We start from the raw sequence: 22,086 nt of genomic DNA, 5'->3' as shown, positions 1-22,086 counted from the left end.
TTCCTGGCTGGGTGACCGTGAGCAAATCAGCGCACCTCCCTGTGCCTCAGTTTCCCCCCTGTAAAATGGGGGTGGCACCGCAGACCTCATGGGGATGTGGTGAGAGTAAACCAGATAACACAGGCACAAGATCCAGCATGGCCCTTCCAATGCCAGCTCTTCTTTCCTCCTGCTCAGCCCATCCCCCAGCAAACTGCGAGCTCTTTGTGGAGGGGGGCTGTCTGCTTGGAGTCTGTGTCCCCAGCACCGGGCTCAGGGCCAGCACCCAGGCTCTATTGTGTGCTTGGGGGTGGGGGACACAGAAGTGAACAAAACAGACAGCAATCTCTCCCTGCCCTCCTGGAGCTGGCACTCCAGTGGTGGTCACAATCAACAACATTTAAACTGATGAAGTGAGCTGCAGAGAAACCTGAGAAATGGGCTTGTGTCGAGGGCGGTAAATATTCAGTCAGGTGGTCGGGGAAGGCCTTGTCAAGTGACATTTGGGCAAAGACCTGAAGGAGGTAGGGAAGAGGCCAGAGGAACAGTCTCAGATGCAAAGGCCCAGAGGCAGGAAGGGGCAGGCACGGCAGAGAGCAGCCAGGCCAGCTGCGGCTGGAGGGCTTGAGTTGGGGAGAGTCGGGAGATGAGGTCAGAGGTCATGGGGTCCAGAGCACAGAGGGCCTCACTGGGGCTCGAGTCCCTCAGCTTTTACTCAGAATAAGATGGGAGCCACGGGAGGGCTTTCACCTTTCCCATGCTCACCCATTCTACGTTTTCCTTCTGCATTCCTCATTTTCATTCCTTTGACAAACATGAATTAAGCACCTACTGTGTTCCAGGCCTTTGCTGGGCTCTGGGAACACAGACAGAAGTAGGCAGAAAACCAAACCCAGCCTGCACATTTGTCACCTTCCAAAGCTCTCTCACCGTGGGCACCTCACAAGCCCCCTGGGAGACCCACAAGGCCAGGGGACTCCCATGGTGCAGAACGGGAAGCTGGGGCTTTGGGAAGCTGAGGTCTCACTGAGAACACACAGCTGGGTCCGCAAAAGCCAGCCTCCCCACACCCCCAAGCCTTTTCCTCGGGCCCTGCAGGGTTTCACGCCATGGAAATGCTGGTCTGAGCTTGGCAAGCTCTTTTTCCCCAGCAGTTGAGCTCACTCCCAGGGGCAGACAGCAGCGGGAGGAGACTCACAGCTGATGGTGATGCCCAGCTCCACGCCGCGCTTCTTGGGCAGCTTCACGTGGAAGGTGCCACTGCTTGGGATGACGGACTCTGGGGGTAGATGGACATAGACCAATGTGAGGACCCAGAGGAGGAGCCTCAGCGAACCCCAGCCCCATGCCCATTCTGGCTGTGCTGGGAGTGACCCCAAAAGTCACAGTCCTAATCCCATCTCCCTGCTTCCTCTCAACAGAGGAGGAAACTGAGGCAGAGTGAGCTGACAGATTTGCTCAAAACAACTGACCTGCTCTAGTCAGACCAGAATCAGGGCTGGAACCAGGCCTCATGCCTGTCAGCTGGTGTGGTGGGCGGGAAGGCAGCTCCCCACAGACTAACAAACCAGTGTGAATCTAGCACATATTTCCTGAGCACCTACTATGTGCCAGGCCGGGGCTGGGTATTTTCATGTTTTCATTTCTCTTGGACATATGTCTCACCTAACCCAAGTACTGCCCCTATAGTGAAAAGATCGTATCGACTATTCACGGATGGGGAAACAGAGTGGAGGGAGTGTCCTGTCCAAAGCCACACAGTGTTGAGATCACAGAAGCAGAATTCTGACCCAAACTGTCGTTCGAGGTTCTTTGCCTAACCCAGGCTGAGAAGGAGCTTGGAGTATTTTCAGCTCCCCATCCCCACCCCCACTTGGTCCTGCCCCTCTGCAAAAGTCTCCTGGTGTGGAAACTTCTCCCTCCCGTGCCAAGGCCTCCCTTCCCACTATAAGCTGCAAAGCCCCTGGGAGAAGGGCACTGGGCACAGAGGGGGATGGGGCAGAGCGTTTGCACAGGCCAGGCAGGATAAAGAGAGGAGGGGTGCAGGGCCCTGAAACATGAGGAGGAAGCTTGGGCTATTCACTCACCTGCCACATCGAACTCCACCTCCAGCATGACCTTGTGGGCCAGCGCGGCATCCCGCAGGAGCTGGTTGGCTTCTTCCATAGTCCCATCCTCGGTGGCGATGCCATTGATGGACAGGACACGGTCCCCCACCTGCAGCAGCCCACACCTGAACCCAGGAGGCCCAGCAGAGAGAAAAGGCTCCGTGACAGGTCCACTGGGAGACAAGAACACCATGCAGGGCAGGACTGAACCTGGGCCTCACCTCCTGGTCTGGGGTGACTCTCAGCTCTGCCCTGGCCACCTGTGTATCCTCAAGAATCTGGCTAAGGGCTGGACCTTGCTGGACCTCAGTTTCTCTGTCTGTCCAATGGGGATGATGCCATGGGCCTTACAAGATGTACATACAGAGGACTCTGCCTTCAGGCAGACAGGGGTTCGAGCCCTGGGATTCCATGGGTGAGCTGTGTAATCCTGGGCAAGTGAGTCAGCTTCTCTGAGCCTCGGTTTCCTCATCTGTAAAATGGGGCTGGTGCTGGGGCTGATGCTATAGTTAAGTGAGATATGCTTGTGAAGCTAGGGCTTGGTGCTGTGACTCAGTTTCTCTCAGTTAGAGAGTGGCAGGCTCAGTAGGGAGGGGGCAGGAGGCTCACCTCTCAGCCGGGCTGTCAGGCTCGATGAAGCACACGAGGGGTGGGGAGGACAGGGTCTCGGTGGCGAAGATGCCGCCCTGGAGCTGGAGGCCAAAGCCGCTGAGGGGGTCTCCACAGAGCACGACCTCCGTGATCTCCGTGTGCACAATCTGCCCGCCTGGCCCCACCGTGCTGGAGGCCAGTGACACTGCAGGACAGGTGGGCCCAGCATTCAGGTGAGCTGCCCCACGGAGGTCTTCCTGCCAGGGCCTGCCCATCCCGGGGCCCGAGGCACTGGAGCCAGAGAGCAAGGAAATGGGACCCCTGACTCAATCTGGGACCAGGCAGATCACAGCTCACTCTGAGCCTTGGCTTCCTCATCTGAACAATGGGATCGTGATTCCCACCTCGTGGGGTGCAGCAAGGACTAGGGAAGACAGTGGCTGGGACTGACCGTCATGCTGTAAAACAGGTTCTAGGGGGCAGGGTCATTTTATTTTATTATTGTGCTGTGATCTACTGTAGTATCTACTATATTATGTCACTCTGCTTTTTGGTAAGAGGTTTATTGAGATATAATTTACATACCACAGTAGTCACCTATTTAATGTGTACAATTCAATGGTTTTTAGTGTATTCACGATTATGCAAACATCACCACAATGCATTTGAGAACATTTCATCACCTCCAGGAGAAACCCTGTTCCCTTCAGCCATCCCCGAAGATCTTCCTATGTCCCTCAGCCCTAGGCAACCTCGAATCTATTCATCTCTGGATTTGTCTGTTCTGGGCACTTTATATAAACAGAATCATGCACCATGTGGCCTTTGTGACCGGCTGCTTTCACTTGGCATAATGTTTTCAAGTTCATCCATGTTTTGCAGGTATCAGAATTGCATTCCTTTTTGTGGCTGAATAATATTCCATTGTATGGATACACCACATTTTGTTTATCTACTCATCCATTGGTGGATACTGCGTTCCTTCCACCACTTGGCTACAGTGAATAATGCTACTATGAACATTTATGTGTAAGTTTTTAGGTGGAGATGACACATGTTTTCACTTCTCTTGGGCATATACCTAGGAGTGGAATTGCTGGGTGATAAGGCAACTCTGTTTAACTATTTGATACATAATGTTATTTAATAAATATTGTTTTACATTCCATATATGAAATATATTTGCATCATTAATATGAATCTTGGAAGTCATTTATTATTTATCAAACAAAATTTACTTGGCATTTCATTTCATTACTAATTATATTATTGTGTCATATTATATTATTAAATTATATTGTATATTATACATTACAAAATGTGTAATACATTATGTTTTTAGGTATATTGTGTTTTTATATGTATTTATTTATTTATTTTGAGACAAGGTCTCACTGTGACGCCCAGGGTGGAGTGCAGCAGCACCATCTCGGCTCACTGCAACCTCCACCTCCCGGGTTCAAGCAATTTTCCCACCTCCAGAGTAGCTATGATTACAGGCGTGTGCCACCATACCCGGCTTATTTGTTGTATTTTTGGTAGAGATGGAGTTTCACCTTGTTAGTCAGGCTGGTCTTGAACTCCTGGCCTCAAGTGATCTGCCCACTTGGGCCTCCCAAAGTGTGGGGATTACAGGCATGAGCCACCATGCCCGGCCTATTTTTTTCTTTTCACTACTATATCCCCAGTGATAAAAATGGTACATAAGAGGTCAAATTTTTTGGTTGAATTAATTAATAAATTATTATCAACAGCAATAATGATAGTACTTTCTTAGTTACACATCCTAAGAAGGAGACAGGCAGAGGAGTCGCAAGAGCCTCCAGTCTCCACATCCCCCACCTATGAACAGCATTTCTGCATCTTTTCATCTACATATTCCCCACTTTGGTGGCCAGGAAAGATGGTTAGTAGAGGTATACTTTATCTCTCATCTGACTCTGAAATCTGTTTCCCATTTCCCTTTGGCTGCCAGGAAGTGTAGAACCATATTTAGTTTTTTTCAGACACCAGGTGACCTGTACTCCTCCTCTCTTCTTTCACCTGGTTCTATCTCAAATGGCCCAGTTTGATCTTCTATCCTTCCTGGAGGCCTCTGTAGCTCATGTGGCAGGAGGCTGAGAACCCTTTCTGCATCAACAAAGGAAAGACTCTTCCCAAGAAGGGTTTCAAAATTTTAGGCATTATTGTGTTTTGCCACTTCCACATGGCTCCTGCCTTATCATTCACTACTATTTGTCTTCTATTGATTTACTTTTCTTAACATGTAAATACCTTTATTTCAAAAGGGAAATTTTGAATAATAAATAAGCAGAGAAGTAAGACTGGAAATTATTACATTCTGGACAGCTAGAGTCTCAGGCCATGTCTTTGTCTTAGGGGAAATTAACAAATGGCAGAGAGGTGGTAAGGATATAGTAACGCAGCACTGAGACTTTATCCATGAATGAATCAGGACTGAATGGCAAAAAATGTGAAATCTTCATGCAAATCTGAAAAGACTTCCTTTCCTCAAGGATTTTATCACCAAGTGCTAGGAATTTTCATAATAAAAATACACGAATAAAAGTGTACAAAGTAACTGGCACCCCTCAGTGGTCCTCTTGAGCAGTGCACAACCTGCCCAACCATCCATGACAGCCTGGTGTTCCACTCATGTTGTTTAACATTCCCACGCATACACCTGGAGCTCTGCCCAAAATATCTCACCTCGCCCCGACATACACCCTTTGGCAAGCCTCACTCTCAGACATACAGGCAAAGGAGGAGGGAAGAGACCACAGCTTACACGAGCTCTTGTGTTCCCTTCTTCGCTGCCTCCTCCGCCCCATTGTAGTTCGAGGACTCATGGGCTGGGATCCACGGAGAAGGGTGCTGGGGTTGTTGCAGGAAAAGGCGTGGTTCAAGGTCGGCGAGGAAAAGGGAGTTGAAGACAAGGCTGAGGAGATGAGAGCACAGCCCTGTGAACCCCAGCCGAGGCTCTCCACCCCGCCACACAGTGGGTGCTGGGAAGCCACCCAACCACAGGGAGAGATGGGGATGCCTTCCGCCTTCACATCAGTTACTCATTGTGTGACCTCAGGCAAGTCCCTTTCCTCTCTGGGTCTCAAAGACTGCAGGGTTTCCATAGACCCTGTGAAACTCAGCTACTAGGGACAGGGGCCAATCTTGCCACTGGCATGCTAGATGACAATGAGGCAAGCCACCTAATCTCTTTTTTTTTTTTTTTTTAGTTGAGGTCTCGCTCTGTCACCCAGGCTGAAGTGCAGCGGTGTGATCTTGACTCACTGCAGCCTCAACCTCCCAGGCTGAAGCGATCCTCCCACCTCAGCCTCCCGAGTGGCTGGGACCACAGGCATGAACCACCACACCCAGCTCCCTAATCTCTGAGTCTGAGTTTTCTTCCCTTAGACAACAGGCATCACCCCCTCCCTAGGAAAGGCTATAAGACTGGCTGAGCTACAGCAGGGCAGGCACATTACATCGGCTTTGGTCCTGGCCAGCAGGTGTGGCCCAGGTGGGCATCCTGCAGTGGCCGGGCCGGGGGCTGTGGCAGGAGGGCACGCAGGGGTCCCAGCGGTGCAGCTGCTCACTCCTCTGCACTTTCACTGTAGCCAGCAAAGAAAGAGGAAAGAGAGGTGCAGGCGTTAGTGGCTGAGGGCACTATGAAGCCAGGAAAGCAAGAACCAGAAGATCCTCGCGCTTCCCCTGAGCCAGGCAAGGCATTTAGTATTCTGCTCACATGTCCCGGACGCCTACAATGTGCCGGGCACTGTGTTCAGAGTGCAGCTGCTGCCACATGGCAACCTAAGAGGCAGGGACAGGAGAAGGAAAGGAGGCCAGGCCGAGGCCCACTGCTGGGAGGTTGTGGAGCAGGGATTTGAGACACAGGCATCCTGCCCTGGAGCCGGAGAGGTTTACGGCTATGAGTGCTGCCCATGAAGTTTCTCCAAGAAAGAACTGGTGATGAGTGCAGCTGGCAGACAGTGTCCAGCTGCAGCACTTTGGGGATATGTAGTGGCTCTGCAGCCCAGGCAGCCTCAGCCAGTGGCTGAGCACCAGGGGCACTAGGGCCTGGCTATTTCTGCCCCACGCTGGACTCTCCAGGACAGCCTTTGCTCCAGGGCTCCCTGCTGGGTTGGCCAAGGCTGAAGTGCACCACGGGCTGAGGCTGCTCCCCCTTCCCAGGCTGCAACTCTTCTCAGCCTTATCCACAGTGAATTCTTTACACTCGTGCTCCAAGTTCCCAGGGAACCCCCGCCGCCCCAACCCCCTAGGAGACCCTGCTTCCTCCACCTGATCCTCCAAACTGGCCACCGTGCAACACCTCTTCCCAGACCGCCCCAGGCCAGCTCTCCTCTTGCACAGATGGACAGGTGAGGACTCAACTGTCTCAGCCCGTTGATTCTGTCTCATTGAGTCACATCTCCACAGCCCCCCTCCCCAGGGCTTGGCCCACTCTGGAGCCAGTTGCCTGGGCCAAATCCCAGCTCTGTCACTGACCAACTGAGGGAGCTGGAGGAGTCACTTGGCCTGTCTGTGCCTCAGTGGTATTATCTGTAAAATGGGACCAAGAGAGTGGCCACCTCCTAGGGTAATGGGGAGGGTTAGAATGAGTTAATAATATAACATGCTTAGAGCAGTGCCTGGCACTTAGTAGAAGCTCAGTTAATGAGAGCCAAGGGGTTGTAAGCAGGTGTGTAGCCTTGCAATGCTACCTCAGCTTTCCCTGTAAAGTAGGAGGACAGTAAGACTAACCTCAGAGAGGTGTCATGAGGAAGTAATGAGGCGTGCAGGCCGCAGCACTGAACCTGGCACACAGTAGATGCTCGATAAATGGTACGAGAATGAATGACACCGTTCCAAGCCCTAATGTCGCCCAGATCAGTCCCTAGACTGTGGTTCAGTGTGGCTTTTTCAGAAGCTGGAAGAGACCATAGAGATGGACTCTCCCCAAGAACTGTCCTCCCAATCAGATGTAGGGGATTCCGTTCTCTTCCAGAAGATGGGGTTTGCAAAGGGTGGGGTGGACAGACTCCTTTCTCACCCTCCAACTCTGCCCTTAGGGCTAGGATTTATAGGCCTAGGCTGTGCCTTGTCCTTTATCTCCTTCAGCCTCCCCCATGTCTGTGCATTAGAGGTCCTCCCTCCTTTTTACAGATGAGGTGACTGGGACTCAGAGAGGGAAAGACACTTGTCCAGCTGCTGGGAGCAAAGATGGGACTTTCACTTAAGGCCCAAGGTTTGGGCTGCTGGAGGTGCTTTCCTGCCCTGAGCTGAGAGCTGCCCCTCTGTGGCCACCCTCCACCCTGCCCCTGACCCCAGCTGTGCCCTCTGGACCCCCAGACCACCCACTTCCTCTGCTCTTGGAAATGCCCAGCACCCAGCTCCCTGCTCATAGCTGGGGGACCCTGGCTCTTCAAAGGAGAAACTCCAGGCCCTCTCTACCTTCCCAGCTGCCTCCTCTGGATCTGCTGAGAGTCACTGAGAAGAGCCCAGGATCTAAACTCTGAGTAGCAGAGAGCACAGGACTGTTCCCTCCCTCATTCTAGCCCTTATACTCCTATTAATGCAACCAGTGATGAAACCAGCTTTGGGGGCATCTATGCCAGCAGACTCAATTCAAACCTTCAAGTTGTTTCTCTGCCCCACCTTCCCGCCCTCAGTTGCTGCTCTTAATAGTTTGAGCTTCCCTGTGCAAATGAAGATTTGTCCTAGTACATTTTAGCCTGCTCCTCCCAGCCTGCCCAGGGTTCTGGTCCCGGGCCTCTCAGGCCTCATGACTGCCCAGGTTTGGGCCCTGAGATCTACTGAGGGGACCTACCTGCCTCTGAGGGCCTCAGTGGCCGCTGACTCTGGGGCACAGGCAGGATCTCCAGCCGCACCTTCTCCGACACGCTGGCCAGGAGCTTGGTGGCCTCAAGCAGAGAGCAGTGTTCCGTGCTGGTGCCATCGATGGACAGGATGTGGTCTCCAGGGTGCAGGGCTCCACTCCTGGCCAGGCAGGGGAGCGAAGGTGGAGGCTGGTCCAGGCCAGACAAAGCTCTGGGCCGCCTCTGCCCTGTACACACCTCCATGGTGGCAGCACCCAGGGTGTGCCTTACCTGTCCACCACGCTGGCTGGCTTGATGCGGTCGATGGTGATGACTGACTTGTTCCGGAGGGAGGTGGTAGTGAGCGAGATGCCCAGGGCGGACCCGGGTGTCTTGACTATTTCCACCATCAAGGGTCCCGAAGCATTAGCCACCGTGTCTGGCATGATGGAGAAAAATAGTTTGAAACGCAAATACTGAGCACTTTCCTCCCCAGCCTTACCCTGCTATCCTGATTTAACCCTTGCTGCCTGGAAGAAACTGTTATACCCATTTGATTAACATAATTTTTTATTCTTTTTTTGTTTCTTTTTTTATCTTCTACCAAATGTTATATCAATTTGACAGATAAGACAGCAGTGGAGGAGGGGCAGGAGCTCAGGTCTGAGGGGCTGTGATCCCAGGGCTTTGCTGGGTGATATGAATTTGCTTGAGTTTATTAAGAGCCTGTGGTATACCAGCACTAAATTGTTCACTACAACCCATCCCCATCTCAGAAAATGGCACCTCCATTAACACACCCAGTGGCTGGAAATTAAAACTTTGGCCGCACCCTTAGCTCCCGCCCTCACCCACCCATGTCCAAATCTCAGCAGATCAGGCCAGCTGGACTGTCATCATATTTCCTGAATCCCACGCCTTCTCCCCTCCTTAGCCACCAGCCTGGTTCAGTCCCTTAGCTCTTGCTTGGACAGCTGCTGCCGCTTCCTATGGCCTCCCAGCTTCCACCTCACCCCGCTCTGCCCTCACCTCCTTTCACTCACCTGTGCCAACCACGGCAGCCTCCTCACTATGACCAACCATGCCAGCCACGCTCCTGCCTCAGGGCCTTTGCACTTACTCTTCCGCCCTCCTGGAATGCTGTCCCTGGACATTCCATGCCTCGCTCATTCCCTCACTCCCCTAGTGAGAGAGCATCCCCTAGCCTGTCCCATCTCTCTCCCCTGCCTCTTTTCTTTTTTCCACAGCACTTATTGCCAACTGACATACACCATATCTTATCTATTCTGGATACCGTCCTCTCTCCACCAGAATGCCAGCTCCGTGAGAACAGAGACCTCAATTCTGTTGTTCTAGGCTGGATCCCCAGTGCATCAAACAACGCCTAGCACATACTATTTACTGCCCAGAGAGGCTGTGACTGGCCCAAGGTCATGCAGCCTTTGCAGTGGTAAAGATCCATGGCCTCTGCCACCTCCCCCCATCCCAGGCCTCCTCCTGCCCCAACCCACACACTCAGGCCCCCAACTCACCAGGGGTGGCCACATCATACTCCACCTGAAAGAGTGCCTCGTGGCTGCACTGCCGCAGGGTGGCCAGGGCGGTAGCATGGCTGGCCCCGTGCAGCGGGATTCCATCGACGCTAAGCAGCCTGTCGCCCACCTTCAGGGAGCCCTCCCTGCAGGGAAGGGCTGGTCACCAGCCTGACCCAGCAGCAGCACTGGGCACAGCCTGTCTGGGAGGGTGCTGGGAAGCGGGGCGTGGAGGACGAAGGAAGCGGGGAGTGCAGGACGAAGGAAGCGGGGAGTGGGTGGAGGAGGAAGGGGAGGAGGGGACGGGTGAAGGGGCGCATGAGTGAGTGAAGGAATGAGCCACTCCAGGAGTGGGGAGCTGCATAAAGCAAAGGGGGATGAAGACAGGATGGGGTGGCTCTGCCGCCTGCCACTCCTCTGGATGGGCAGTAATTCATAGACTCAGTGCAGAACCCTGAAATGTCTGAGCTGGGGGTGCTAAGCGTCACCCCCAACTCCTGCCTCAAGGACAAAGGAGAGCACCAGGGTCCAGAGAGGGTGCGAGCTGTGCCCACGCCACACAGCATTGCGGGCTGGTCTGAGCTGTCCTGGTCCCTTCCCGTTACTCCACCTTCACCCTGGTTTCTCAGCAGTGATTCTGGCTTGATGACAACCCACGCCTGGGAAAGAACTCAGCAGGGGCCAGGGGAGGGGCCCTAGCAGGCTTCACCTCGGTTTGGGTCACATCCCCAGCCTGGAACGCCTCTCCCAACAGGTGGCCAAAGCTATTCTCGGGGGTTCTATGAATAGCTCATCACAGGGCCCTGTCCCAAGGACAGATTTAGATTTCTGACAAGGCCGTTCCAGGCTTCTCTTAAAATGGCCAGGAATCTCCCACTGGGGAGGCCAGGGGATCAGGGGCTGGGAACTGGACATGTTCTTTCCCCACATTCTCTCCTCCTGGCCTTTCTGGGCTGGGCCCAGGGGTGCCGAGCTGGGTCGATCAGCCAGGACCCAGGAGACTGAGTCACAGAGGGCTACAGCAGTGGCCAATCAGTATGCCCCCAAATCTCTCATAGCAACTCTTAGGGACCATTCCACAGATGGGAAAACTAAGGAGAAGGAAAGGGAAGAACGACACCAAGGCTGCCCCTCTCCAAACACCCCAACCCCTGAGACAGCAGGATGTTGGGGAAGAAAGGGCTCGAGTTTTCCCTCATTTGAGGTTACATCCCGGCTCCACCAACAACTCCCTGAATGACACTGGGCAGGGAGTGTTCCCTCAGGGCCTCGATCTCTTCATCTGGGGAACGGGCATGGTGACCCCATTCCACCTTCTTCGCAGGGGAGTTGGGGCAGGTCAGTGCAGTGTATGGATTTCTTCTGCCTCGGCTCACCTGTCGGCAGGGCCACCGGGCCGCACGTAGGTCAGGACAAGTGGGCGGGACTTGTGCCCATCTTCATGGGCACCTCCTGGACAGGATTTGACAAGAAGCAGGAATCATCCACCCACCCCTTCCCATCCAGAGGCTCCCGCACAGCCCCTGAACAGGATCCTTCAATAAAACCTGTTTGAGGACCTTGTCCTTGCTATTCACGGACCCTCTTATGAGACACCAACAATAAATACGCCCTCCCAAGAGATGGTGCCAGGGGTGGGTAACGTGACCAAAGTCCTCTGTTAAATGGCTTGCCTCCCTTCTGCGACCTCACCTTATTTCCCCTTTTCCCTGATCTCTAGGAAGCTCCAAACTTTGTTCTCAATCTCGGTAGCAGCTTTCACCATCATTTTCCGGTACAACTTTCTCCTCTCACTCTCCCCAACCAAGCATACTTCATTGCTTGGCAGATTTTCCCATTGAATACTTACCTTAACTGTCCTGTGTTCCTTAAAGTCAGAACTGAGATATACATAAATTACATTCAAAGCAAAACAGTGCACACATGGAATTAGTATTAGCCTCTTTCTTGCTGCCCCAATACCAAGGGCAATTCTTTCACTGACCTCTAAGGACAAAGCCAAAGCTATTGCCCTCCTTGTAGAGGGAGACGTCCACTGTCTTTGAAATGATCCTTGGGTTATTCTCAGGAGCTGAGGAGAAATGGAGGACTCCTTTGAGTCCCTCAGTCGCATCTCCAGGCCAGCAGACGTGCCCAAAGCTCATTCCAGGAGGACTGGGTGATCAGTCACAGAGATTACAGGGAGGGTAGACCCTTGCCCATTTTACAGGTCAAACAAGTGAGGCTTAGAGGGATCCTCTCCCCTAATCCCACTTAGCCCACCACTGAGAGAGAGGAAAGGGCCTGCCCATGTTCACAGAGATGACGGCAGGACTCAGGCTTGAGTCCATGGCTGGTAGGCTCAGGCCAGGGTTGAATTCCAGACAGTTACTCAAACTTCATGACTTTAGACCAACTTTGAAAATCCCAAGCTAGGTGAAACCCTACACCACCGTTACTTAGTGCAGGGCAGTGGAGTGTGGGCGTGGTAGGCTCAGGGAACAACTTATTCAGCTAATGCTTCCAAAACCTTCCCCGCTAAAGGAAAAGCATCTGGAAACTAAATATGTAAAATGACATTGGCTATAGGGTCCCACCACCTCCTGGTGACAGCATACTGCGGTTGTAGGCACAGCCCCTAGGCGAGGTATGGATGCTTGTGGCCAGTCTCCAGGTTCCACCCACTCCATCTGGCACGATCCCTACCACCCAGGCCCTGGTGGGGAGGTAGCCGTGTCCACCCGCGACCGAGGCAGTGGAGAAAGTTCCCCGTCCAAGGGCACCCACCGGGCGGGGGCAGCTCATACTCCACCTCCAGCACCACGCGCTCGCCCACATTCTTGAGCAGGGTGATGATCTCATCGTGGCGGAGCCTGGTCAGGTGGATCCCGTTCACAGACCGAATATAGTCACCAATGTTCAGCAGATCACTCCTAGAGCAGGAAGGCCAGGGCACACATGGTAACAGGTGCTGGCCCATGCAGTCCTGGCATTCACACCCACCCTCCTCTGGAATCCCTATGATCACTAGATCCTCATTTCACAAACGGGGAAGCTGAGGCTTAGAGAGGTCAGACACTTGTCCGGGATCACACAAGCGCGTAAGAGAGTGCAGAGACTGACACCCAGGTCCCAGGCTTTCCCCCTACACTGGTCTGTCTGCTTTTCCTTGTGCAGGGGTGTCTCAGACGAGCCTGCAGAGTGGCCAGATCATCACATCCTTTGCTATTCCCTAATGCTCTTCCTGACTTCTCGCCACCAACCTTCCTTCTGTTCAATTGGACATTTATCTGCACCTGCATTGTGTGAGGCCCAAGGAGGCAGTGACTGAGAGGCTAACTCCCAGGCCTCATAATCCAAGGGAGCCACAGGGGCAAATGATAGGGGAAATCAGACAATGTGTGCAGAAATGTACATGTGGGGCTTCAGGAACAGAGCAGTGCAGCTGCCTTGGCCTGGGGTCAGGGAGGGCTTCCTGGAGGCAGTGACCTCTGTGTTGAGCGTGGAGGGGTAAAGAGGAGTGTGCCAGGAGGATGCTGTGGGGAACAGGCTTTTGGACATAGGGGACTGCATATGCAAAGGCCCTGGTGTAAAAGAAAAGAGAAGCCAGGGCCTAGAATTACAGCCTCCATTGGAGGCCTTCCCTCTGCAGACACCAAGTTGATGGGTGCTCCTGGAAACAGCTGCCTGATTGCTTTGCCTAAGACCTTCAGTACATTTTCCACTGGCCCTGGGCTCCCATCATTGCCTCTGCACCCGCCTCCTGCCACCATGCCAAGCCCACTTCTCACCTGGCTGCAAGTCCCCCAGGTCTCAGGTTGGAGACCCTGGGCTTTCCATCCTTGTCGGTGCCACCTGAGATAGTCAGGCCCAGCGTGCTGCCTTCTTTCTTGATCAGCTCCACCACAGTGATCCCTCGGAACTCCTCTGCCGACAGATGGGGATGGGGGCTTGAGCGGGCAGCTGGGGCCACTCCAGGCCCCCAGCTCTAAGATAAGTGAGGCGAGCACCTGGTTAGTAGGGCACTCTGCTGCATTGCCCTGCGTGATGATCACCTCCTTTTTACAGAGGAGAATCAGAGAGGTTAAGTGGCTGGTCTAAGGTCACAGGGCAAGTTAGCGGCAGAGCTGTTGCCGTCTGACCCCCACCTAGGGCTCTCTGTGCCTCCAGGGCAGAAAAAGAGGGAATGAGGGAAGCCTCATTACCTGGAATGCTCTGTCTGCGGCACGCCAGGGAAACGTCGGCCCCTCCTGCATCCTTGCCTCCTTTGGAGTAGGGCCCATCGTCTGCAGGGGAGAAAGAGGGAAAGGCCGAGTTCCACTTTCGTTTCCATTCCTGCAGACCTCCTCTGCTTCGGTAATTTTCCACTCCGTGAACGTGGTCTGTAAGATGGGTTCCCTCCTGCCACTAGCTCCACCCGATTCTCTGCTGGAGAACCCTCACGGCTGCTCCTCCCAAAGAAAGCCTGGCCCCTGCCCTTGGGGCTGAATAACATTATTTGAGCACTACGCTATATATTGGGAGCTTCACAGCCATTCTGTGGTTCACTGTCTCAACAACCCTGTCAATGTTGTTACCATGGATCAGATTATTCCACTGTACAGATAAGGAAGCTGAGGCTCAGAGAAGGCCAACTCATGCCCATTGTCACACAGCTGGAGAGTTATGCAATCTGCATTAGAACCCAGTTCTGCTGACTCTACTACCCAGGGCTGTGCTTACAAACCTGCCGGGATGGGGAGCTCTCTCACACGCAGGCAGCACAGCTCATGTGAGACAGCTCTGACCAAGAGGAAACTCAATCCTGGGTGGACCTGATTAATGCTTCCTCGTGAGGACTGCACTTTACAGTTTACGAATCACATTCTCAGGTGTTCTAGGCAGCCTGAGATAAGTCTGTCCTCCTTCACTCTAATTCGAGAAAGCGCTCCCTTGTGTTTCTTCAAATATTGTTTCCATCAGCTATCTCTCTTTTGAAAAGCTTAATAGATGTACTTTAGAACTTTCCATTTTATTCTCCATGACCCACATCCACCATTCTCTCATATTTTCCATGTCTTCTTTATCTCTCTAAGATACGTCTAATCTGCAATGAAATCTGTCTTTTTTGCTTCTTTTAAGTTAGTAGAAAATCTTTCATACATTTCAAACATAAAGAAGGTAGAACAGTATGATGCAGAGATTCTCAAAATGTGGTCCCCAGGCCCACAGCACCTGGGAACTTGTCAGAAATGTAAATTCTTGACTGGGCACAGTGGCTCATGCCTGTAATCTCAACACTTTGGGAGGCCAAGGCAGGTGGATCACTTGAACCCAGGGGTTCAAGACCAGCCTTGGCAACATAGTGAAACCCCATCTGTACAAAAAATGCAAAAATTGGCCGGGCATGGTGGTGCGTGCCTGTAGTCCCAGCTACTCGGGAGGCTGAGGTAGGGGGATCACTTGAATTTGGGAGGTTGAAAGTATAGTGAGCTGTGATTGTGCCACTGCATTCCAGTGACAGAGAGACTCTGAGACCCTCACTCTGTCTCAAAAAGAGAGAAAGACAGAGACAGAAGAAAGAGGGAGAGAAAGAAGGAAGAAAGGGAAGGGGAGGGGAGGGGAGGGGAGGGGAGGGAAGGGAAGGGAAGGGAAGGGAAGGGAAGGGAAGGGAAGGGAAGGGAAGGGAAGGGATGGGATTTCCTTTCCAAGGTATTGCCTTTCCTAGGCATTTAAAGTGTGTTAAAGCTACAGAAATTGGATTGTTTTTCAAATTTCATTTTCTAATTACTTGAAAGGAAAGGAAAGGAAGAAGGAAAGGAAAGGAAGAAGGAAAGCAAGGGGAGGGCAGGTGAGGGAAGAGGGAGGGAAGGAGGAAGGAAAGGGAAGTAAGAAAGGAAAATTTTGGGCCCCAACTAGGACCTGAAAAAGGAAGCACTGTGGGGGTGGGCTCCAGGAATCTGTATGTGTGTGTATATTAGTATATTAGTCTAACTTATATTTTTCTCCACTTTTTAACATTTAGACCGGGGGATGGTGGCTCACACCTGTAATCCCAGCACTTTGGGAGGTCAAGGTGGGCGGATCACCTGAGGTCAGGAGTTCGAGACCAATCTGGCCAACATGGCAAAACCCCATCTCTACTGAAAATACAAAAATTAGTGGGGCGTGGTGGCAGGCACCTGTAATCCCAGCTACTTGGGAGGCTGAGGCCGAAGAATCGCTTGAACCCAGGAGGCAGAGGTTGCAATGAGTCAAGACCACGCCACATCACTCCAGTCTGGGTGACAGAGTGAGACTCCATCTCAAAAAATAAAAAATAAAAATAAATAAAAATTTAAATATAGTAAAATTTACTCTTTGTGGTGAGCATGTTGATGAGCTTTGGAAAATGTCTCCTGACCACCACCACAACCAAGTTTTAGAACATTTCTATTGGCCCCCAAAATTCTCCCTTGATGTTCCACTGTAGTCAGTCCCTGCCCCATCCTCTGTTCCCCATAAGCACTTATCTGTTTTCAGTCTCTATCATTTTGTCTTCTCCAGAATGTCATGTAAGTGGAATCACTCAGTATGTACGCTTTTGAGTCTAGTTTCTTACATTTAGCATAATCATTTGAGATTCAGCCACAGTGTCGTGTGTATCAGTAGTTTGCATCTTTTTATGGATGACTTGGGTTGCATCCAATGGATGTACCAGTTTGTTTAGCTATTGACTTGTGTTTCCAATTTTTGGTGACTTTGAATAAAGCCATAATAAACATTTGCATACAGGTTTTCGTTTGAACATAAGTTTCTGTTTCATCCAGGAATGGCATTGCTGGGTGGTATGGCAAGAATATGGTTAACTTTATAAGAAAATGCCAAACTGTTTCAAAGTGGCTGTGCCATTTTGCACCAACAATGTAAAAGAGTTTCAATCCTGTGCATCCTCATCAGCACTTGGTAATATCAGTTAGGGTTTAAACAAAAAAATTTAGGCTGGGCACATTGGCTCATACCTGTAACCCCAACACTTTGGGAGGCCAGGGTAGGAGGATTGCTTGAACCCAGGAATTCAAGACCAGCCTGGGCAACACGGCAAAACCCTATCTCCCTAATTAAAAAAAAAAAAAAATTAGTCATGCTAATACATGTGCAGAGGTATCTTACTGTGATTTTAATTTGCATTTGTCTAATGACTAATGAGGTTGGGCACTTTTTTTTAACTTGCCATTCATCTGTATCTTCTTTGGGGAAGTGCCAAAGCTTTTGCCCATTTTTAAGTTGGGTTGTTTGTTTCCTTGTTATTGAGTTTTCATATATTCTGGATACAAATCCATTGTCAGATGTAATAATGTGTGCTTTGAAAAGCCTTCTAGGTGACTCTGTGTCACACTGAAGTTTGAAAAACACTTGTGGCCGGGCGCGGTGGCTCACGCCTGTAATCCCAGCACTTTGGGAGGCCGAAGGGGGGGCAGATCACGAGGTCAGGAGATCGAAACCATCCTGGCTAACACAGTGAAACCCCATCTCTACTAAAAATACAAAAAAAAAAATTAGCTGGGCGCGGTGGCAGGCGCCTGTAGTCCCAGCTACCCTGGAGGCTGGGGCAGGAGAATGGCATGAACCCGGGAGGCGGAGCTGGCAGTGAGCCGAGACCGTGCCACTGCATTCTAGCCTGGGCGACAGAGCGAGACTCTGTCTCAAAAAAAAAAAAAAAACAAGAAAAACACTTGTATAATGAATTGGATTTACCTAACAGGTAGTTTTAACAATCATTAACACTTTGCCATATTTAGTCCATTTATTTTTATCTATGCTGAAATATTTTAAAACAAATCCTGGGCATAATGCAATTCCATCTTTAAATACTTCAATATGCATTTCTAAATAGGAACATATTTCTTATATAACAAAAGTACTATATCCCACCTTACAAAGTAATACCATAACTATTAGTCTAATACCCATCCCAAATTTTAATTCCAACAGTACATTTATGGCTCTTGAAAGCTTTGTTTGATTATTTTGCTTTTATCTTTGTTCTGTTTTTATATTTTGTTCTTTCTTTTTCTGTTGCTCCTTATGTTTCTAATAATTTTAAATCTTTTGAGCATTCATCTATTATTCTATTTTTCCATTATCTCAAACTCTTGGGAGGTATTTCTTCTGCCTAGGTGTCTGATGACTCTCCCTTACAGTAGACTGTTACCTCGTGTGGTTGGTAATTGTTGGATTGTAAGCTCATCTTTAGTGGGGCTTCAACTGCGGGAATTCTATTCAGCCTGGTTGTAGGGCTCCAGGGTCCAGAGAGAATTTTCCATTTCTTCCCCTGGGTGCTTGCCAAAGTATCATTACCCTGATACCAATGATTATGGGTATTTACAACACTTGTTAGAATTTACAATACCCCATGGTATTGTAAATACCAATCTTGGCTCAAAGATTCCAGAACCATGGTGGTATTATAAATTCTAACATTCACCAGAAACAAGGGGCACACCTTAGATTACAAATCCTCAAAGGAGACCACTGGAGGCCGAGTTGAGACAGATAAGCTTTTGTTTTAGCTCCCTGATAGGTGGGTGAATATTTTCCAAGTCTCCTCTTTCACTGAGGGTAGATCTCTCCAAAGGTCCTGGCTTTGTGCCGGGGTCTCAGTACCAACTTGGGAAAGTACAAGGTATCTTTTCCTGTAGCTCTGAGCCATTAAAACCCAAGCCTTCGGCTACCAGATGCACAAACATCCCCCCTCCCATTCCTGCTGCCACCCCATTAGAGAAGCCCCAGCATCACCTGCACTCATCCCGCTCGTTTTCCATTTCTCTTTATTTTTTGAGTGGAAATGCATTGCATTTATAGGCCCATTTGTGGAGAATTGATGTCTTTTTCTTTGGGAGACAATATTGAATCTTCCAGTCAATGATTACAGTATATTCCTCCATTCATTTTTATCTTCAATTTCTCCTAAGAACACTGTGTACTTGTATGAGAAAAAGTCTTATACCGCTTTCATTAAATGTATTCCTAGGCATTTAAAGTATGTTAAAGCTACAGAAATCGGATTTTTTTCAAATTTCATTTTCTAATTATTTGTTCCTTGTGTAAAAATATACAGTTCGTTTTATATTCTGAGCTTAAAAAATTTATTTTTAATTCTTGTGGGTATGTAGTAGGTGTATATATCTATAGGGTAGACGAGATATTTTGATACAGGTGCACACTGCATAATAATCACATCAAAGTAAATGGGGTATTCATCACATCAAGCATGTATCCTTTGTGTTACAAACAATCCAATTAAACCCTTTTAGTTATTTTTAAATGTACAATTACATTATTATTGACTATAGTCACCCTAGTGTGCTATCAGATACTAGGTCTTATTCATTCTTTCTATTTTTTTTTTTTTTTTGTAAAAATATGGAACACTTCACAAATTTGTGTGTCATTCTTGCACAGAGGCCATGCTAATCTTCTCTGTATCATTCCAATTTTAGTATCTGTGCTGCCTAAGCGAGCACATATTCTGAACTTTTAAATTTACGTATTAATTCTAAGTTTAGCCATAGATTCTTTTGGATTTTCTATATAATCATATCACCTGTGAAAATGACCGTTTTATTTCTTACTTTCTAAACTTTATGCCTTTCATTTCTCTTATTTGCCTTATTGGACTGGCCAGACCTCCCTTACAAAGTTGATGGGGTGATTACACAGACATCCTTATCTCCTTGATACTCTCACTCGCTTCATTTCTGATGCCCGAGGTTTTCCTTACTTTCCCCCTCTGTGATGCACCTGAGCATTTCAAAGGAGTTTGAAGCTGGAAGGTTGTCTGGTCACCTGCTGGGCCCTAGTCCCCCTGCAGCATCCCTCGTTTTGCACATACCTCATTTTGTGGGGCTCTGCCTGAGTTAAGGGCAGGGTTCAGCCTGATGGGGCATGTTCTGGTTTCTCCTCTATGTGCTGACAGAGAGGGGAAGGAAACTCACAGATCCTGCAGCAGCCATGCCCTGTGCACACCACCACATTATCTCATTCCATCTCATTCACTTCTCACAGTGGCCTTGGGAGGAGGTAGGTGCTGTGATCACACCCATTTGACAGACGAGGAAACAGGCTCAGAAAAGGGAGGTCTTTGTCCAAAGCAGCGTCCACCAAGAGCTGGAAGCAGACCCCAGGCCTCTTTGCGTATTCTACCCTGTGCTTGAGGCCCCATCGACCGGGTTATTTTTTTCACATTCCTCATCTAAGTCTCCTTTCTCAGTACTGGGCTGACACGGGCAAGAACAATTGCCAAAGTGAGAAGGGACACACCATCAAGCTGGTGGGCTCCCTGTGCTGCCTCATGGCTCAGCCCTCCTGGACACCTTCTGCTCCTTCCTCAGGCCTCGTCTGAGCCCGCACATGCCCCCGCCTGCCCTTGAAGAAGGGCTCTCCTGCCACCCCAACCTCTGCGGCTCCAGCTTAGCCTAGTGTTAGCAGAAGAGGCTCAGGGGTCAGCCAGGCCTCAGTAGAGATCCTGGCTCTGCCATTTGCCAGCTGTGGGAACTTCGCTCTCCTCCCCAACCTCACACCCATGGAAAGTGAGACTTGACCCAGCGGCCCACGCGCCCTCCCATCCTCAGCGGCAGCGGGAGAAAGGATGGGAGAAGGTTCGGTGCCCACAGGTGGCAGAGGCCACTTCCCCCACTCTGCTCCAGCCAGGTCTTTTTCATGAGGGGAGGGTCTGATTAGGGTTCAGCCAGGGCTGGGTCAGTCAGAGTATGAGTGGCCTGAGTCAAGGTCAGGACTCAGTCTGGGCCAGGGTCGGGGCTCAGCCAGAACTGGAAACAGGGCTCAGTTTACGGGAGGTGTCTCAGCCTTCGCACTATGGGTATTTTTTGCCAGATGATTCCCGTGGTGGAGGCTTCTCTTCTGCATTGTAAGAAGCTGAGCAGCATCCCTGGCCTCTAACCACCAGATGCCAGGAGCATCTGTGGCAAACAAAAATGACTCCAAACATTGCCAAATGTGCCCTAGGGTAACCACATCGCCCCCAATTGAGAACCATTGCTCTATAGTCAGGAGAGGACTCAACCTGGGTCAGGGGCGGGGCTCAACCTGAGTTAGGGGAGCGGCTCAACCTGGGTCTGGGCCAGGCTCAGCCTGAGTTAAGGGCGGGGCTCAGACTGAGTTAAGGGCGGGGCTCAGACTGAGTCGGAGGTGGGGCTCAACCTGGTTCCGGGCCGGATCCTGCTGAGTTGAGGGCGGGGCTCAGCCTGAGTTAGTGTTGCTGCTCAACTTGGGCCTACGGAAGCCTGAGAGTGTTCCCACCTGCAGCTGTAACCACTGAGAAAGGTCCAAGTCGCCAACTACCGTGCTCCGCCAGACCAGGGCTGGGCTCTCTTTGCTTGCCAGCGGCTGATAAATAACAAATCAAATAGCAGTTAAGCCAGGAATCATTTCCAGGTCCCCTGGGGTTGGGTCCTCAGCAGCTCCGCTCATTCCCCTTCCACCTCCAGTTCACATCAGCCGCAACGGATTCAGGCAACACCCCATTAAGTATAATGCCTCCCATTACGGTTTCCTAATACGCACTTCATTTAGATTCAACAAGATGTTTCTGAGCTAATAAAATCAAAAAGACTGGGTTCTATCAACTGTGTGACAGTGAATGTCTCCGGTATTTTATGAGGGCAATTCTGGAATTAAAATATGTCTTATCCTGTGCAGATTAGATTCTGTCCCTGGAAAATCCCTCTCTCTCTCCAGCTGTCTTGGGAAGACCAGAGATAAGCTTGCTAGCTCCAGGTTTATGAATCCTAAGAGGAAAGTGGGGGAGGGAGAAGGATTATCTCTTAAGGAAAGGATAAGGAAGCCAAAGCCCAAGTTCACCAAATTCAGAGCAGTGGAATCCCAGAGTGGATGTGGAGCTGTGAGCCCTAATTGTAAAAACAAGTCAGAAATTCAGACGGGGAGAACAATGGAACCCCCAAAAGCTGGATGCTGAAGCACAGGGTGCCTGATGTTGGCTAGCAAAGGGGAGGACCCATGCACTGGGTCTCTGTGGTGCCCTCCAAGTTTGTCTCTGACACTGCCTCTCTTCCCTTTCCTTATCCCAATATTCAGATTTTGCTC

At 50.5% G+C, this 22,086-nt stretch overlaps 1 protein-coding gene and 1 non-coding gene across 6 annotated transcripts in view; both read right to left on the bottom strand.

Annotated features, from left to right (window-relative positions):
• Positions 1–22,086, bottom strand: part of GRIP2 (glutamate receptor interacting protein 2) — a 112,119-nt gene that overhangs the window by 20,474 nt on the left and 69,559 nt on the right. For 4 of the 5 annotated variants that reach the window (XM_055260611.2, XM_055260610.2, XM_055260614.2 and 1 more), the window contains exons 2-14: positions 14,208–14,288; positions 13,794–13,929; positions 12,790–12,935; positions 12,008–12,094; positions 11,400–11,475; positions 10,024–10,169; positions 8,783–8,930; positions 8,503–8,672; positions 6,161–6,286; positions 5,467–5,616; positions 2,697–2,883; positions 2,067–2,212; positions 1,178–1,258 (exon numbers count right to left, since the gene is read on the bottom strand). In XM_055260611.2, the coding sequence (XP_055116586.2) occupies positions 1,178–1,258; positions 2,067–2,212; positions 2,697–2,883; positions 5,467–5,616; positions 6,161–6,286; positions 8,503–8,672; positions 8,783–8,930; positions 10,024–10,169; positions 11,400–11,475; positions 12,008–12,094; positions 12,790–12,935; positions 13,794–13,929; positions 14,208–14,288 (1,680 nt within the window). The remainder of the gene's footprint in view (positions 1–1,177; positions 1,259–2,066; positions 2,213–2,696; positions 2,884–5,466; positions 5,617–6,160; positions 6,287–8,502; positions 8,673–8,782; positions 8,931–10,023; positions 10,170–11,399; positions 11,476–12,007; positions 12,095–12,789; positions 12,936–13,793; positions 13,930–14,207; positions 14,289–22,086) is intronic. The other variant, XM_055260613.2, reaches the window with a different exon arrangement.
• On the bottom strand, positions 19,381–19,487 carry LOC129471795 (U6 spliceosomal RNA). Its single transcript, XR_008653743.1, has one exon. It is a non-coding gene; the product is annotated as a U6 spliceosomal RNA (small nuclear RNA).

Source organism: Symphalangus syndactylus, chromosome 21 (genome assembly GCF_028878055.3).
Source record: "Symphalangus syndactylus isolate Jambi chromosome 21, NHGRI_mSymSyn1-v2.1_pri, whole genome shotgun sequence".
NCBI lineage: Eukaryota > Metazoa > Chordata > Mammalia > Primates > Hylobatidae > Symphalangus > Symphalangus syndactylus.
Note: the sequence above shows the minus strand (reverse complement) of the source record. Positions and strands in the feature narration are given on the sequence as shown.